Genomic DNA, 16709 nt, shown 5'->3' on the forward strand with positions numbered 1-16709 from the left:
GGAGCTTGCAGCCAACATGAAACGCATGACTGGCTACATCAGCTTGGCTCGTGATAGATATGGAGGCCGAGTATATCCTGACCCGAAGGAGCCTCAACGAACCAGGATCCAGTATCACCCAAGCAAATACGACCAGGCACATATCCTCGAAGGCGTGATCCATTTGGCTGAGCTACTGTACGTCGAGGGTGCTCGCGAGATCTTCACCTGCAATCCACAGCTCGAGTACTTCGTGCGGCCGACGTCCGACCCCGTTGCGAAGGTCAACGTGGCAGGCATAAATTCACCATCACTGAACGACTCCGAATTCCAAGCATGGCTCACCAAGCTTCGCAAAATCGGGCTGACGAGTCCCGATACACCATTCGCTTCTGCACATCAGATGGGTAGTTGTCGTATGGGCACTTTGCCGAGCAACAGTGTTGTTGATCCGAAGGGCAGAGTCTGGGGAACGAAAGGTTTGTACGTCTGCGATGCTAGTGTGCTACCCTCGGCTAGTGGTGTCAATCCCATGATTACTACTATGGGCATCAGTCGGGGCATTGCGCGAGGTATAGCAGAAGATGCTGGGTATGCGAGCAAGACTGTGGGGCTGTCCAGACTATGAATGGAGCACTGACAGCGGTCGCATCTCTGATGCTGAGCTGTATGGAGTAGCACACGTTCCTTGCACTTTGTAGCCAACCGTAGCGGAACGATAAACGATGCTTAGGAGCCGCTTTATTTGAGCTATTCTCCAACATAATCTTTTGAGCATATCTTGGTTTTGGGTATGCGTCTGATGCTGCAAACGTACGTGTCAGATGCTTACATTTTGCTACAGCGATGGGGCGAGAGCTGCTCAGAAGTCCCACTATGCACTTGAGGAAGCACACGACTTGCATGGTGGCGCAGCATAGATAATTCAGCCTTTCGGCGCGACGATGTAAGATGGCTTCGAAGTGTAGCCTACTATAGCGCCGTGCAGCAGGTCAAAAGAAGAGGTCGATTCATTACGACATCACCGAAGCGACATGCGGCTGCTCAATACCACGACCTTGAAGCTGCAGGAGTCCTTCCAGCCGCCTCCGTATGTGATACTGACACATCGATGGAGCGACGAAGACGCAGCTACGAGGACTTCATTCTGGCCAGGAGGGATCTCGACCAATTACCATCGTACCTCGTCGAAGAAGCGGCCGAGATCAGGGAGCGTAGAGGCTACCGCAAAATCATCGACTTCGCGGCCAAAGCGAAAGAACATCTGCACTGGGGGACAGGAACACCGTTTGAATGGTGCTGGCTAGATACTTGCTGTATTGACAAGCGAAGTAGCTCCGAGCTGTCTGAAGACATTAACTCTATGTGGAAGTGGTACAATAACTGTGGGTTCTGCGTAGTGTACCTCGAGGATGTCTCTTCTTCGCAAGTTATGTTACAGAGTGGCGAATACCTCAAGGACTGTAGCTGGTTCGGCCGTGGCTGGACTTTACAGGAGCTGCTAGCACCTCAGAAATTGAGCTTCTTTGATAAAGAATGGGTTGCTCTCTTATCGGTCTACAAAGCTGCACATCACGAAGAAGGGACGCATTGGTGCTGGTGGTCGAAAGATGGATATTCTGCGGCGAAGACATTGGCAACAGCCGCACGTATCCCTGAAAGTATGCTGGCACGCGGTCGGATAGATGTTTCCGACGCCTGTGTGGCTCAGAAGATGAGCTGGGCTGCCCATCGACGTGCTACCAGAGACGAAGACGTGGCCTACAGTCTCCTTAGCCTGTTGGGTATCAATATGCCGCTCCTGTATGGTGAAGGTAGCAGAGCTTTTCTGCGCTTGCAACAAGAAATTCTGAGGTACATCGACGATAGCTCGATATTTGCCTGGCAACTCACTGATGATGAGCCTACTCTTGTACGGACAGCTTGCCCTCACTATCTGTGCGAGTCAACGAGTCTGCTGGCAAGTAGCCCACTTCTCTTCCAGGATGCTGGTATGATCAACAAGGACTCACGGTCAGCTTTCCGTATTCACACTACAAACAGTGCAGTATACGTGGATGTTGAAGCTCCCGTGCGAAGGATTGTTCAATCCATGGATAGAGTTCGTGGAATTTCGGATCGCATCCCATGGTATGTGCTTGAGCTGGGCTATTACATGGATGATACTGCTACCTCGCGGACTCGTGCTCCTTGTAGAATCATCCTCTGGAGAGATTCGTCAAATGGTTCAGAGACCGAGACCTACATGGCAGGCAGGCTGTCTTGCTGCACCTCCGCCTTTGAGAAGATCGACTTGGGTGGGCGCCAAGAAGAAATTACAGACTCGATCGAACGAAGGATGAGGTTTCGTATACCCATTGGCTACGATGATGATCAGCTCGACGGGTTGAACACTGGATCAAGACAGCTCGGTTGCGCCAATGCGAAGCCGCCAAAGCAAGATGTGGCAGATGTTAATTCGATAGCTGACACATCGGCGAGGCCAATGCGGGGTACTGCGATAGTAATATCGGAGACTGCACCTTCGATCAGCTCCTTCACGGTATCGGCTTGCAGCGTTGATATCGCCGCCCTCAAAGTACCCATCGAGGAAGAGCCTGCGACTCCGGATAGGCCGCGATCATTGTTTCGTAATCCGTGGCAGAGTGTGACTGCCATTGAGCGATTGCGTGGTCTTGTGGGTATTGGCACGAAGCGCCTCGGATGATGCGTAGGCCGATGTCAGAAAGCCAACGTCAGCTAGAGGCACAACGCTGAGCCAGGCCTTGACCCGCGGGGCCATAACCTATGGTCATCGTCTGGAAACTTGACATTGCCCAGCGCCACGAATAATGTATGCCTTTTGTATCGAAACGTAGGCGCGATCCTCGAGTCAGGCAGGTGTTGTCGAAGAGGAAGGTATGTCTAGTCCATATTCAGGTGTGTTGGCTGCTATAATCTATGAGACCGGACGTTGTGATGAGATAGGAGAGAGGTACAGGGTGACCGTCACACAGATGAACGAGTAGCTATTCGTGAGAGACACTGTCGAGATAGGAAGTGTATAGATAGAAGAGTGTGTTGTCGAATTTCGGCTTCCGGAGGAAATCTTGACATTCACTAGTTCTAGCCTGCCACTGAGCCGAACCTCTCAAAGACAGCTTTCGGGTCCTTCTCTGAGCACATTTCTGATCAGATGCATCACCATCACCAATATGTTCCGAAGACGTCCTAACCATATCGCCCGTCACTCATACGGCAATTCTGTCAGTCGCTCCTGGTACAGGCTCCAGGGTGTAGGAACAGACTGAGCTCGGAAGTCCGTTCGGTCGGCGACCTTCTACACTCCGTGTGTCGGATGTCCGTCTGCATTTCTGAGGGACAACGACATCGGACTTCCGAGCAGAAATCGCACGTCCATTAGCTTGACGAAGTCGACTGACCTATGAGCATCAGCAGTCGGGGCACTGGGAACAATGTTGGCCTCTGTTCTTCGGTCACCACGCGACATTCCCTCTACGTTCCGAACTGACAATGGTCTGATTCTGCAGACGGATCAATATTCGGACCAACCATAGTATCAGAACGAACACGTGATGGGCATATTTTGTGCCTTTCACTCTGCAGTTGATCCGACCTGGAATGTGGCGTTCGGCCTGGAGTGCAACTCATGGTTTGGGTTATGCTTTTGAAATGCCCCGAATGTGTTTCTGGACACCGAGGATTCATATGTCGGAATCCGAGAAATTTGACATTGCCTAGTCTGCAGCCGCGGACCAACGAATCACATCTATCGATCCTGCACTTATGCAAGAACCGAGGCTCGGGTCGTTTCGAGCCTCAGGGGTACGCTCAGAAAATACTTCTGGAACACCGAACATACACATGTCAAGACCCAAAGCATTGGAAGTTCACTAGTCTGCTCTGCTCCTCTGGCCTATCATGTATCCGCCACTATGCTCATGGCCCCGAGCTATAGACACTCCGACATAGCGATGGGCCCGGCCGTGGGATAGGATGTTTCGACAGCGTACAATGTCCCGGCAGGCTGTACGGCGACTAGTTTGCTCATAGGCCTTAGTCTGTTACACTTCCGCGACTTTACTACACTGGCCCGAGATCATCTGCAGCTCGCATTGCAGCCCGAACTCGGGGCATTATATAAAATCGTATGTGTCCTGACAATCAGCAGTCCACGACAATGGCCCGAAACCGTGCACCTAGACTATTCCGCTTCATGGTCAATCGCAGAAGTCGCGACCTGATGCATAGAGCCAGACTGTGCATGGCTCGGATACTGAGCAGGGATTCGGGCCATCACGGAAGTTCGCATATACCCCAACGACAGATACACCGACCATCCGAAAACCTGTACGTGAACTAGTTTACCCTTCTACTGTGGCCTATCAGGCTCTCAAGGCTCTCCAATAGGCACGTACATCGTGTACACTTTGTGCTCCTAGCAAGATTCGGAGCCATCTGGAAGTGCATATATTGCCGTTAGCGACGATGGCCTATGACATGCAGCAGCTGGCAGAAGACTTGCAAATGATATTAACACATGAGGACGATTATGGCCGTCTGCCAAATCTCATCACACCAAACGCTCCAGGGCATGCAATATATGAACGAAGGTTGATTTGTGCCATCCGCGTAAGATCATAGAGTTCGAGTTGTGAAGTGGTAGGACAACACGAGCATTGTCATCCTTGACGCTTCGCGGCGAGCCGATCTATACACAACATACTATGCAGAATCTCGTGAGGTTAAGAACATGGCCTGTCCGCTTGTGCTGCTTGCAGTGCAGGCGCTGCCACGTCAGGGCAGCATATACCTTGTGCAGAGCAAGTGCTGGAATGCTGATATGGATGAGCTGTTATGATGAGCTGTTCGTCATCATTGTCTTCCACCAGTCCGCAATCTGCGATGAACTATTACCGATACCTTCAGCGGTTGATAGCTAAAAGGACAGAGTCGCGATATTACACGAAGCTGCCATTGTACAACTTATCCTTTGGCAGTCTATCAGAAATGGACCCTCTGAGGAGTTCTGAGACCTCGAGTCTAGCTGAGAGCACTTCGCGGACTTCAATGATACTTCTGCACGAAGACGATAAGGATCTCGAATCGCTTGCAGATCTCAGCTCCACGAGCTCACAATGGTCTGCCTGTTGTGCAGACGCAGAAGCGAATCTTCATCGATGCGAGGCACTTGCGCTCGAGAACAAGCTGCTGCACGCGAACATCACAATCATCGAGTCTGCGAATGAGGAATTGTCCACAAAAGTCCTAGACCTAGAGAGCAGCAGAGTGCTTGACCAGACCCATTTCGAATTGCTCGCTGAAAAGTGCGTGACGTTAGGCTTGGAGCAGGCAGGCCAAGAAGACCAGATCGTAAGGTTGAGCACAGAACTGCAAGATGCTTCCAGAGATTTTGAGATCGAAGTCGATGAGCTCAGGATGCAGATCGTTGAGCTCCAGTACAATCTACAACAGGAGAAAGAGGTAAGGCATACGTCGTTCGTGCGAGCATCGGCCACATGACACAATCAAGACTCCTTCTTAGTTTGCTTGCCAGTCTTCCCGTTGTCATTCCGAGCTCAAACTCCACCATACTGATGTCACGAATCGCAGGCGAAGGAGAAGTTGCAAATCGACTACTTGAGGATGTGCCAAGCGGATGCTATGCCCCGAACGACTAGAATACCACTCAGCCCATCAGGACCGTCTGCCCCACAGGATGAAACATCTGTCGACGCTCCCAGAAGCGGCGAGGAGCAGACAATTCGCGAAAGTGCAAAGATGGCGCAGCTTGCGAATGTGCCACTCAAGACCTATGGACGACTGTTTCCTATTCGTCTCCACATCGGCCTGAATCGTTCCTGAACGTGACGGCGACTTATTTTGATGGGCTGGACATAACGGCATCTGACCTCCAGCATCAACTCTTGGGCGCTTCACATGATTGGGCTCGGGAGGATCGCTTTTCTGGCTGGGCGGTTCCTCTTGCTGTTCATATTAGGTTACTGACTGCTCTCTGTACACTGCTACACTTCCGGGATGTGGTGCGCTACCGTCGCCTGGTGCTCTCCTCTCTGCGCTATGATTGAACTGGCTTCTGCGGGTCCTCGATCAATTGGTGGAGCGGAGCGGATGCTGGTGGTGGCAGCTGCTTCTCCACATGTACTGCAACAAGCAATAAACGAGATGTTATGGAGTCTCGGAATCAAGAATATGGAGCAGGCTAAACCCCGAAAGAAGGGTATCCTCCGCGAGCGATCGTTGTCTGCGCATGTACAACATTTCGACAGTGCTAGATTGTTAGGTACGACGGTACATAGTGTGAGAGCCGCGGATCAATGTTGGTTGCTATACATGTTGATACAGCTTTGATAGGCATCTGGTCGATTGCTTATGGGTGTCGATGGTGAGGTACATATCCTCGGTTGAAATCAGCTATGTATTTGCAAGACATTCTGCATCGTGTGATCTGAGTGTACTCTTTGACCTAGAAGCCGCAAGAGATGATGAGTTGGAGGTAGAATCCAAACATCAGGGCATGCATGGCATAAACGTTTACATACTGCACATTCTACCATGCGGGTATCACTTCGGCCCATACCAATCATGCTTCGTCAGACCTCCATGAGCAGGCTCCACACCAGAACCATCCCCGACACCGACGCCTGTGCCTGTCGTACCACGACCACCTTCAAGACTAGCGCTCGTACCAGCTGCATGACCATGAGGATGGATCTGCGACGCCCCATCTGTGCCACCTACACCGGTGCCTTTGCTCATGTCCATGGGCAAGCCTGTGTTTGGCTCGTTGACCGTCTGGCCAGTGCCTGCTGTATTCGAGCCGTGGCTGTGGCCAGGAGTATCATGCTGACCCATCGCACCGGTTCCAGAGGCAAGACCTGCACCAGTACCAGCACCAAGAGCAGATCCAGTAGAGCCAGGACCGTGAATCTGTGATGCTCCATCGGTACCACCCTCACCAGTGCCCTTGCTCATATCCATAGGCAGTCCAGTGTACTTCTCATGCGCCACGTTGCTTTGCCCGGTACCATGCTCACCAGTACCATGCTGTTTCTCCCAAGACGATTGCGCGCCAGCTGTAGCACCAGCAGCGGTCGTGCCAGCAACAGGAGCATGCTCCCTTCCTCTCTCGGGCTCCTCGTGACTCTTCGAGCCACCAGGGTGTAAGAGCTTATGCAAGAAACTCTCCTTCTTTTCACCACTCCCATGATCGCCTCCATGCTTAGCCTCCTTCTCCCTAGCCTTCTCCAAGTCCTTCTCGTGTTTCTCAACTTGATGAGGTGTCTTTTCTAGCTTGCCGTGGTGAGAATCATGCGAAGCTTCGTATGCACCGACACCAGCTGCACCTGCGCCGCCTGCAAGAGCGGCGTCTCTACCTGTGTGGTGTGGTTCATCGTGCTTCACAGTCTGGGAGCCAGTACCAGTCTGGTTGTCATGGTGTTTGAGGGCTTCATAACCGCCTACACCCGCGGCTCCTGCACCAGCGCCAAGTGCTGTATCGCGGCCGAGATGGCTCTCGCGCGGCTGCTGAGAGGACAGGCCAGATGTATGACCAACAGGAGCTGACTCGTGCTCACGGTTGTGAAGAGCGCTTGCGCCGCCAGGACCAGCTGCGCCAGCGCCACCACCCACAGCTGCGTCGCGGATTGGGTGAGATGCACCAGGACGAGTCGAATCTGCAATAGGCTGACTGCTTGAGAGACCTCCTGGGCCGTGTATAGCTGGGTTCGCATCCGTTCCACCTTCTATAGTGCCCTTACTCATGTCCATGAGCAAGCCAGTATGCTGCTCCTGTACCCTGCCACCCTGTCGATCGTGATCCTTGATTGCTTCATAGCCAGCTAAACCACCAGCACCAGTGCCTGCCGCAATACCAGCGTCTCTTCCTAGGTGATGCGGTTGCGACTGCGAGGACGCCGACGGTGCCTGAGCGCGCTGAGCTTCGTAGGCGGTCAACTTCGGCTCACCCGTAACGCCGCCGGCGATAGGCACGTTCCTGTTGTGGGGTTGATGATCGTGATGGTGATGCGGCTGAGACGTAGACAAGGAAGATGCTGGATCCACAGCCCGCTGCTGAGACACAGGAGCATGACGATCGTGGTCTCCGAGAGCTTCGTACCCAGCAAGACCTGCTGTTCCCGCTCCTGCTCCAAGAGCTGCATCTCGGCCGTAGTGATGCTCTGGTTCGCGCTGGCCGCCCAGCACACCACCTTGAGTACCAGACGTACTGTGTGGGACAGTGTTGGTAGTAGCCGAGATGGGACCACTATGTCCAGTCGCCACACCGCCGAGAGCAGCATCACGGCCGACGTTACTGTGCCTATCTAGACCAGAGTCATCCGGAAACTCGCCAGGCACATGCGGGTCAAGCCTGTTAGCTGTGTCCGTCGCATGAGGACCGTGTGCATGATGGACGTAGCCTTCGTGAGGTCTCTCGTCTGAGTGATGATAGCCGAAGGTGTCGCCAGCAATGTCGGCAGAACGAGAGGAAGATAGAGGAGCCCCTGTACTGCTGCCCAGACCTGATGTGATACCAGGACCAGCTGAATTGAGTCCTCCTGCTGTGCTTCTGTCGTCATGACCAAGCCTGTCACCCTCGTGGTGGCCAAGAGCTCCCGCGCCCAGAGCTCCCGCGCCTACAATGCCAGCATCGCGCCCGAGGTGAGACTGATCTGACGTGCCATGATTTCCTGACAATGTGTCAAGGGCGCCGTGTCGAGACGTTGGGTCTGTTGCCGAAGACGTCCCATGAGTAGGTCGATCTGTCTCATGATGGGCAAGGGCGCCAGCACCAAGTGCACCAGCTCCGACGATGCCAGCATCACGGCCGAGATGTGACTGGTCGGTGTTGCCGGGCTGTCCACGCATCGTCTCCTCAATACCGTGCCTCTCAGTAGGTCTAGTAGACGAGGACGTAGCTCCGCCACTCAACGGGAAGGAACGTCCGTGCTCACCAGTCGTGGTCGAAGAGGTCGGGTGCGTAGCAGCAGCGCCAACACCAGCCAAGCCAGCCGCGGCAGGGATGTCCCGACTTCGGTCTGGCAAGGTAGATGTACCTGTGGTAGAGGAAGTCGGCTCCGTGCCTGGAAGCATCTTGTCAGCCTTGTTCGAGGCGTACGGACCCGGCATGCCTGATGCAACTGTTTCCGAGCTCACAGTCCTCAACGGCACTCCTTGGTCTGCACCAGGACGAAGGGAGGAGGTTTCCGTACCCGGAATGGTCTTGCCTGTTACGCCATAGCGCTGCTCGTCGTATTTGTCTCCACCTGGGTTGCTGTAGGAGTTCTCAGCAGGTATTACTGACGCATCGATGCTTAGATCGTACTTACAGTACCTGCCTTAGTATTGACTGCTTGTCCTCCGCGGCTGGGAGTGGCTCGATTTGTGGTGCAGACGATGGGCTGACAGTGGTTGCTGATGGGACCCCGAAGGGCCTATCCGCTTGAGCTGTCGAGCCATAGCGGACGGGGTCGTACTTCTCGCCGTCAGGGTTTCTATCACGCGTCAGCTTTGTCTAGCCTCCACTCTCGAGTAACCACCCACAAGATCTGCCTGGAGACATCCTTGCTATCCGTCTCGTGGGCAGGATGAGTCTGCAGAGCACTTCCAGATCCAAGCTTGGGCGCATTGGGGTCATTGACCGCATGTGCAGTCGTACCATAAGCCTGCTCATCGTACTTCTCACCACCCGGATTGCTATTGACTCATCAGACGTGGTCCAGACTCTGCCTATGTCCAGCATCGAACTTACAGTATCTGCCTCAGAATGCCAGATTCCTTCTTCTCCTCGCCAGGATCTGTCCTGACTTGATCCGGAAGGTTAACATGGCCAGGATTCTGTGCAGCAGCGTCCGATCCCAAACCACTGGACCCAACACCAGACGATCCAGTACCAGTCGCACCGGCACCACTTGAGCCTTCTGGCTTGGCGTACTTTGCTTCGTCGTGGTGAGATCCACCCGGCTTCAGTATGCTCATGATTTTCTCCATCTTGGCAATGTTTTAGCTATACAGAACAGCAAAGACACCAGAGTAGACAGTAAAGACTGAAACAATTTATAGCTGCAGCTCCAACATGTTGATCTGGAGCGGGGCGTGACAGTCCAGACGTCATCGCTTCTACAAGCTCACCTTCTACACCTACCTTTCAGAACGCCATTGCGGGATGGTGCATCGATATAACGCGTGCGAGTGGCCAGCCTGGAGACCGCGTGGTGTCAGGTGCAGGAAGCTTTGCCACATCTGTATGCGCGTGGCGGTGCGTGCGACGCTACAGGCGGCTTCGGACACCTTAAGCAGGCTTTTGCAGGGCTACCAGACCGCATAGATGCAGCTTGGAGAGGACACCAGTGGTCCAGTGGCTCGCTCATGCGCCAATGCGTGGTGAAGGTGGATTGTGAAAAGCAAAAGACGGGCCAGAATCGCTAGATCTCCCCCCACATGACGCACCTTGTAGGCGATCCTTGGCACGTCGATCTGACTATCTTATGATTGCAGCTGCCTTTGTCTGTATCCCGTAGCTTCACCTGTGTATCTCCTCGAGCATGGTATCAGGTGATAGAATCGCATCTGGTCTACGCCTAGTCACCGTCCAAACCAGCCTGCTCTTGTTGGCCCCAGGTCCAACATACCAGGCATGGTGAAGAGCACAGACAGGTCCAGACTGTTTTTGAAAGACGGCGTTGCTCAGCCGCACGAGAAGGGCTTCTCAGAAGCAATGGTTGCCTGAGTAGACTCAGGTTCAGCAACTCAAGCCTTAGACTTGAGTCAAAGAGATTGCTTGCATAAAGTACATGGTAGCACAAATACTCTTGCACAAGCACGACACCATCAATTTATTCTCGGCGGAGCCCCCGGCACGCCATGCAAGTGACTTCTCCCTGCTGGGCCAGTACCTGCAGCAGTCAGACTCGGCGTTGATAACGCCAGTAAGCGCGAATATGCAGGTTCGCCAACGATACACCTGGTCAGACGTCCGCTCGGGCTAGCTTTCGGTGGTATTCGTACCCCAGCATCGTGCCACTCTTCCTACACAAGTTACAACTACCGAGCAGCTCGTCTGGTTTATGTAAAACAGCACCGACACCAACAGGCTTCGGGACAAAGAAAGGCAGCTAACATGAATTGATCAATGCCAATAAGCTAGGCGCCCTGCTTTCTCCGCGTCCCGACGCCAGCGGCATTACGTCTTGCTTCCGCCTCTTCCATGAACCCCACCCGTCACTTACCTCACAAGCACATGGCTCTTCTCCTCCACTTGGATTGTTGACCTTTCGTCTATCCTCCGTGGCTGTACATATCATTCACAAATCTGCCCATGTCTTGACTATTATGCGTACTATCGTTCACACTCTTTAGCCCATTATTCTACCATTGCGCTTCAATCAAAACTGCCTGTAAGACTGTCTTCAGCCTAACGCCGTCATATCTCCACTGTCGATAGGCAATACAGACATTGTCTCCCAAAGAAGATCGCATCCTCTGTGTGCTGCCAGGACTCATACAAGTCATCACAATCACTATCCGAGAGAAACCTAAACGACACCTACCACCCTGCTGCTCGGGTCCACAGACAACCTTGTCGGGAATAGTCAGCTGGCCTCGTGTCAGCAGGTGTAGGTCACACAGCGGCCATGCCCTTCCGCGAGAAAGCCAAAGCGATCTTCAAACGGAAGACCTCCGACTCGCTCTCCAAAGCCAGCTCCAACAACTCCTCCCGCGAGCAATGGCCCAGCAATGTCTACAAACCAGGCGAAGTAATGCCGAGGCCCAAATATCGCAAACCGCCGACGAAAGAGCATAAGGAGCATTTGGAGAGTTTCAGCTTCGCGGATGCGTGGAGGAGGCGAAGCTTCCAGAGTGTTCATTCGCCTATGGGTACGAGGGCGCCTAGCAGGAAGAATAGTTCGAGAGGGCCGAGTAGGAGAGGCAGTCTGTGCTCGAGGAAGAGTTATACGAAGACCGCCAGTAGGGCGGGTAGTGTGAGTAGTGCTGGAGAGCCGGAGAAGGGTGGTCCTAAAGGCCAACATCGGGAACGAGAGCGGTTTGCGGCTGCTGTGCCTACGAGTCTCAGCACTGAAGAGGAGGCAGATGGGGACGATGATGTGCATAATGGTTACTTTCACCACTCGATATCGCTTCTTCAGCACTTTACTAACACGATGCAGTTGGCCTTTCGCGTGTACAATCTTATGATCAAAAACCTGTCATGTCTCGACCACTGACAGCGGAAAACACGCGGACAAATGTTGGTTATTTCCCAGCTGTTACGGCTCACGACCATTTACCCTTTTCAGAAAACGAGCTCGCTTTGGCACTCCAGAGGTCACATCTGGCTGTGCCGGCGAATTGATGTCGTCGGTTGTTACATTCTGGCGTATGGTATAGACGGAAGATACATGACGACCAAGCGAATGTGCATGTGGGTGGGATCTAACCAGGCGTTTATGAAGGTGGCGAGGCGCAAAGGGAACTCATGGCAGTGCGTCAAATGCGCAGCTGCTTGGATACATATGCAAACGAAATTTGTGTATAGTGTTGTGCTTGTGCATATGATCTGCTTTATGTACACCAAAATTGTAGAACAGGACTTTCATGATTCGAGATCATCTCACCGCTGTCCATTGTGGCTACGTTTTTAATGAGGTATTCATGATTCTAGTCATGATGACTGATTATCCTTCGTCGCCGCAGTAGTGCACGATGATGTTAAGCTGAAGTCGTGAAGGGCTGCCAAGCGGTCGATCTCGCGTGCCTTCCGTTTTCGCGACGAAGTTGCAGCCAGGACCTCGTGTGATGTCAAACAGTTCCACGTTCGGCAGGTGGATGGACATCACTTTGCGGTAGATCTGGTAGTTGCTCGTTCACTCATCATCCTCAGGTTGATTGAACGGATTCGCGATCTCCTCGCTGCCATCCACTGGGGATATGAGCACAAGAAGCGTGCCTCGCGCCACTAGCAGTCCGAGATCCCTGGTACTTGTGTTGCCTTCGTCGTCTGACAAGAGATTAGCACTGTTTCTGCACACCAAAGACACACTACACATACCTCTCAGTACTTCCTTCACGTTGTCGAGAACCAGGTTCATCAGTTGATCATAGCCTTTAAGCAGACCAGTCACTTTTGGTCAAGTCAGTATGACCACGATCGGTATGGCTGACAACACTGGACCGGCTCACCTTCCCGTCCCCCGTTGAACTTGACAACAATCTCCTTGTCCGTATATTTGGTCAAGTCAAGGATGTTTTCCTTCTTCCGATCGGCTTGAGCGCCACCTTGGTTGCCGCCACGTCCGCCACGATGATCTCCTCGACCACCACGATCGCCTCGCCCACGACCACCTCGAAATTGTCCCCTTTCAGACATGTTGGCAATGGTGTTGTCGAAGATGGGCGCCAACATCTTTCATGAAATTCAAATCATCCAGCATAACACGACTTCTGGCCGTGACCGAAGTGGCTTAGCGCCAACACGCGTTACTCGGTCGAATCGGTCCCCTCCACCCTGCAATTCTGGTTTGGACGGAGGCGTTTGCTGCACCACGACCGCTACGCGATGCTTTTACAAGCCTGTTCGCTGAGTGGGCTTCGCAATGACGCCGCCACGACGCGTTGGTATTCATGTACGACGCAATGGCGGCAGTGAGTACATCGCCACGGTAAGTGGGTGTGCTCGGACCTGCCGGAGTCACTACTGCGAGCAGGGCGGGGGCGCCCCAGCGGCGGAGCACCGAGCGGCAAGCTGAGCTGGCGTTCCCGTACTCCTTTTCAGCCTTCCTTCCCCGTTCACCCACTTTGTTTTCATCTGTCGCACCAACACCGCTATGGAGACGGCGACACCGCCAGACACCGCTGGCAAGCGAAAGCGCACCGACTCGGAAACTCCGCTCCCACAATCGGCACCAGCAGCGAAGGTCACCAAGACTGGCAACAACACGTCGTTGAGCATCAACTATCTGGCTCGTCATTCTCAGGAAGATCTCCCACTACTCAACAAGGACGATCCGCTGCCGAACTTGCTCCAGCTTTTAAGTGCCTACAGCAACGTCCTTGACCGACATGAATCTCTCGCCTCGAATCTTGGCGCACGCCCACTTGGTCCGATATTGATCAAGCGCTTCGAGCGATGCTTCGATGCCCCGCCGAAAGTGGTCGCATCCCATCACAAAGGCGCGGCGAGTGCACCACTTGAAGGAGGACATCAAATTACTTGGCTCGAGGTCATCGAGTTCGCTCGCGCCCATCCTGGCCAGTTCACGCTCAGCACATACTCGGAGGGCAAGAAAGTCTGTCAATTCTACTATCCTCAGAAGCAACTTCGAGTCCAAATCAGCGAGGAAGATTTCCTGTTCATCAACAGTGGAAGATGTCAGGAGCTCATACCTCCACTTCCAATATGGGAGGACGAAGAGAAGGAAGTTGGGACATGCGATGTTCTCGAGGTCAAGCTCAAGGAGCTCACGAACATCGCGGACATGGTCGCCGCACGGACAAGGCAGCTTAGCCACAGGCTGAAGGGACGAAGGGCTGCGATCCTGGAACGCCGAGCAGAAGGAGGCAGCGGTACACCAGCCAAAGTCGGTGTGCAGCAGACGACTACAGCTCCGGGCAGTAGTTTCGTGGCGGTGCATACGGCAGCCGACAAGCCCAGTGGCGACGTCGACATGAGTGTGGCATCATTTGCTGGCGTCAGGACGGAGTTGCTTAGACACTTCGAAGGACTACCGCAGAACCAAAATGTTCCACCAAGGCCTCATTCGCGTCATCACTCCATTGCCATGCACCCCGATCCACCTGAGAATCATCGACATACCGAAACAAACGACAATTTGCCAGACAGAGCATCTAGAACATCGTCACTCTCTCCCGTGCCTGCGACTCTTGCGAACGATCCATTGAGCTACTACATATCCGAGAGCACTCCGGCGCACGGCACTCAAGCCACGGTTCACACCGGAAGCAGACCTAGTATCAGTGGCCACGGCTACAGCAACCCATCAAAGCACAACTTCAGCCGTCCTTTGCCACCAGCTTTGGAAAGCTCGCAGCCTTTCCGGCCATTATGTCAAGCTCATATGGACAGCTTGCCACGAGGACACCGAGTCATCCCTCCTTGTGACCGTTGCAGACGTCTTCGTATGGACTGTGTCAAGAACCTCACTTCCTGCGCTGGCTGCACGAAGAAGCACGCCCGTTGCCACTGGCGGGATGTCACTCGCGAGGAGCTTGGGGATCTGGATCACTTGATTGACTCGGCTGAACCCGATCTTGGTGCACATGGTGTGGCTCCCAGCTATGCGAATGGCGATCATGGTGTCTACTCTGGCTCGGAGGACAGCGATGACGACGACAGTAATCCGCTGGAGGATCTTGAGGCACTTGGCGAGAAGGAGGATCAGCAGGAGAAGGATGACGAGGAGGGTTTACGCAATGCTCGGGAGTTGTCACGTCAGGGCAGGGAAGATGGTATCAGGTCTACTGCCCTTTCTGGTCAGCACACTACGCTGGAGGCTGGTACGTCGTGGGCGCATCCAACGAAGGAGATCACACTCGAAGAGAAAGCGCCGCAAGTCGACAAGCAACCGATGAGCGAAATGAATGTCCTGGCTGCGACAGATGCGAGCAACCCGGCTGCCACCGCAGCTCAAGCTAGTCAGATTTCCGTTGAAGTAGAACCTCCAGCTGCCGAACGTCCCGAGGCTCGATCAGGCCCTGATGCTATCAATGCAAGTCTTCCCGTCAGCTCCTTTATGCCGCTACCTGAGCAGCCTACCATGCCTTCCTATGGTGGCTTTCATGCCGTGAACGGTACTACTGCAGATGCTTCTTGGAGGACCGCCTGAATCAGTACGATTTGATGATCGTGCCATGGGAGAGTCTTGGGTGTCAACAAATGTGCGTGGAATGATGGCACGGTTGCGAGATTCATCAGGATCGACTCGCATGCGATGGGTTAGATGATTACATGACCGCATTCATCAGTGTGAAGTAAATAGACCGCGGAGGACATCCGTGAGGAGAGACGTCGGAAGGTGTAATCATTGTCGTCTGCCTGATACTGGTACTGGTGCTGAGCACAACATCACCTCTTTGACATGGCCCCTGTTGGAATGACCCGACGAGGTCGCCTACTCGTCTACTGCCCGGGCAATGAGGTGATCTGCTGCTGCGTAACAATGCAGCCTTTCTAGCTGCAATACGTAGATACGAAAGCTAGTTGATCTATGCAAAATCGACCTTGATACCGAATGGAGCAGCTCCACCAACTTTGGGACAGATTTGTAGCGAAGTCTATCTTGAGGACAGATTTGCTACTGCCGACAGTTTTCAAGCAACCTCCTTCAAAAGTGCCTTCGAGAAGATACAGCACGCAACAAATCGCTACTTGCGTATCAACAATCAGGTATGTGAAGTAAGCGATACCATCGCCCTCTCGATTGAGCAAATGCAGGCACTGGCGGTACTTAGCAGCATCAAACATACTGCACCTGCAATGCACAATCTTCTACCTGTTACGAGCCTACGCTGCTACAACAGCAAATGCGTTCCACAAACAGGCCTGCGATCAAATGCATTGCCATCCTCCTCTGTTGACATAGCGGGCACAAGAACAACTGGATGCTTCTCCTGTACGGACCATTTTTCTCCAGGCTTGTGCGACCCCTGGTGCAAAAGGCTCACAGATCTGCTGCAGGCCCTTATTGCTATGG

At 53.4% G+C, this 16709-nt stretch overlaps 6 protein-coding genes across 6 annotated transcripts; 4 read left to right on the plus strand and 2 right to left on the minus strand.

The window, feature by feature from the left end:
• Window positions 1-16: 16 nt before the first annotated feature.
• On the plus strand, window positions 17-2686 carry LTS14_000766 (uncharacterized protein; the record flags this gene model as incomplete). Its single annotated transcript, XM_064833477.1, has 2 exons — window positions 17-570; window positions 958-2686. 2 exons carry the CDS (start codon window positions 17-19, stop codon window positions 2684-2686), a joined length of 2283 nt encoding a protein of 760 aa, XP_064698438.1.
• Window positions 2687-4989: 2303 nt separating this feature from the next.
• Window positions 4990-5844, plus strand: LTS14_000767 (uncharacterized protein; the record flags this gene model as incomplete). The annotated part of the gene is made up of 2 exons (XM_064833478.1): window positions 4990-5463; window positions 5593-5844. 2 exons carry the CDS (start codon window positions 4990-4992, stop codon window positions 5842-5844), a joined length of 726 nt encoding a protein of 241 aa, XP_064698439.1.
• Window positions 5845-6564: 720 nt separating this feature from the next.
• On the minus strand, window positions 6565-9990 carry LTS14_000768 (uncharacterized protein; the record flags this gene model as incomplete). The annotated part of the gene is made up of 4 exons (XM_064833479.1): window positions 6565-9274; window positions 9330-9494; window positions 9544-9696; window positions 9752-9990. The coding sequence occupies 4 exons, from the start codon at window positions 9988-9990 to the stop codon at window positions 6565-6567; spliced, it is 3267 nt and encodes a 1088-aa protein (XP_064698440.1).
• Window positions 9991-11633: 1643 nt separating this feature from the next.
• Window positions 11634-12352, plus strand: LTS14_000769 (uncharacterized protein; the record flags this gene model as incomplete). The annotated part of the gene is made up of 2 exons (XM_064833480.1): window positions 11634-12114; window positions 12297-12352. 2 exons carry the CDS (start codon window positions 11634-11636, stop codon window positions 12350-12352), a joined length of 537 nt encoding a protein of 178 aa, XP_064698441.1.
• Window positions 12353-12863: 511 nt separating this feature from the next.
• lsm7 (U6 snRNP-associated protein Lsm7) lies at window positions 12864-13402 on the minus strand (the record flags this gene model as incomplete). The annotated part of the gene is made up of 3 exons (XM_064833481.1): window positions 12864-12997; window positions 13049-13120; window positions 13180-13402. 3 exons carry the CDS (start codon window positions 13400-13402, stop codon window positions 12864-12866), a joined length of 429 nt encoding a protein of 142 aa, XP_064698442.1.
• A 230-nt stretch (window positions 13403-13632) lies between these two features.
• Window positions 13633-15842, plus strand: LTS14_000771 (uncharacterized protein; the record flags this gene model as incomplete). The annotated part of the gene is made up of 2 exons (XM_064833482.1): window positions 13633-13658; window positions 13772-15842. 2 exons carry the CDS (start codon window positions 13633-13635, stop codon window positions 15840-15842), a joined length of 2097 nt encoding a protein of 698 aa, XP_064698443.1.
• Between the last annotated feature and the right edge of the window lie 867 nt (window positions 15843-16709).

This window comes from Recurvomyces mirabilis (genome assembly GCF_035927965.1).
Source record: "Recurvomyces mirabilis strain CCFEE 5264 chromosome Unknown scaffold_2, whole genome shotgun sequence".
Classification (NCBI taxonomy): Eukaryota; Fungi; Ascomycota; class Dothideomycetes; order Mycosphaerellales; family Teratosphaeriaceae; genus Recurvomyces; species Recurvomyces mirabilis.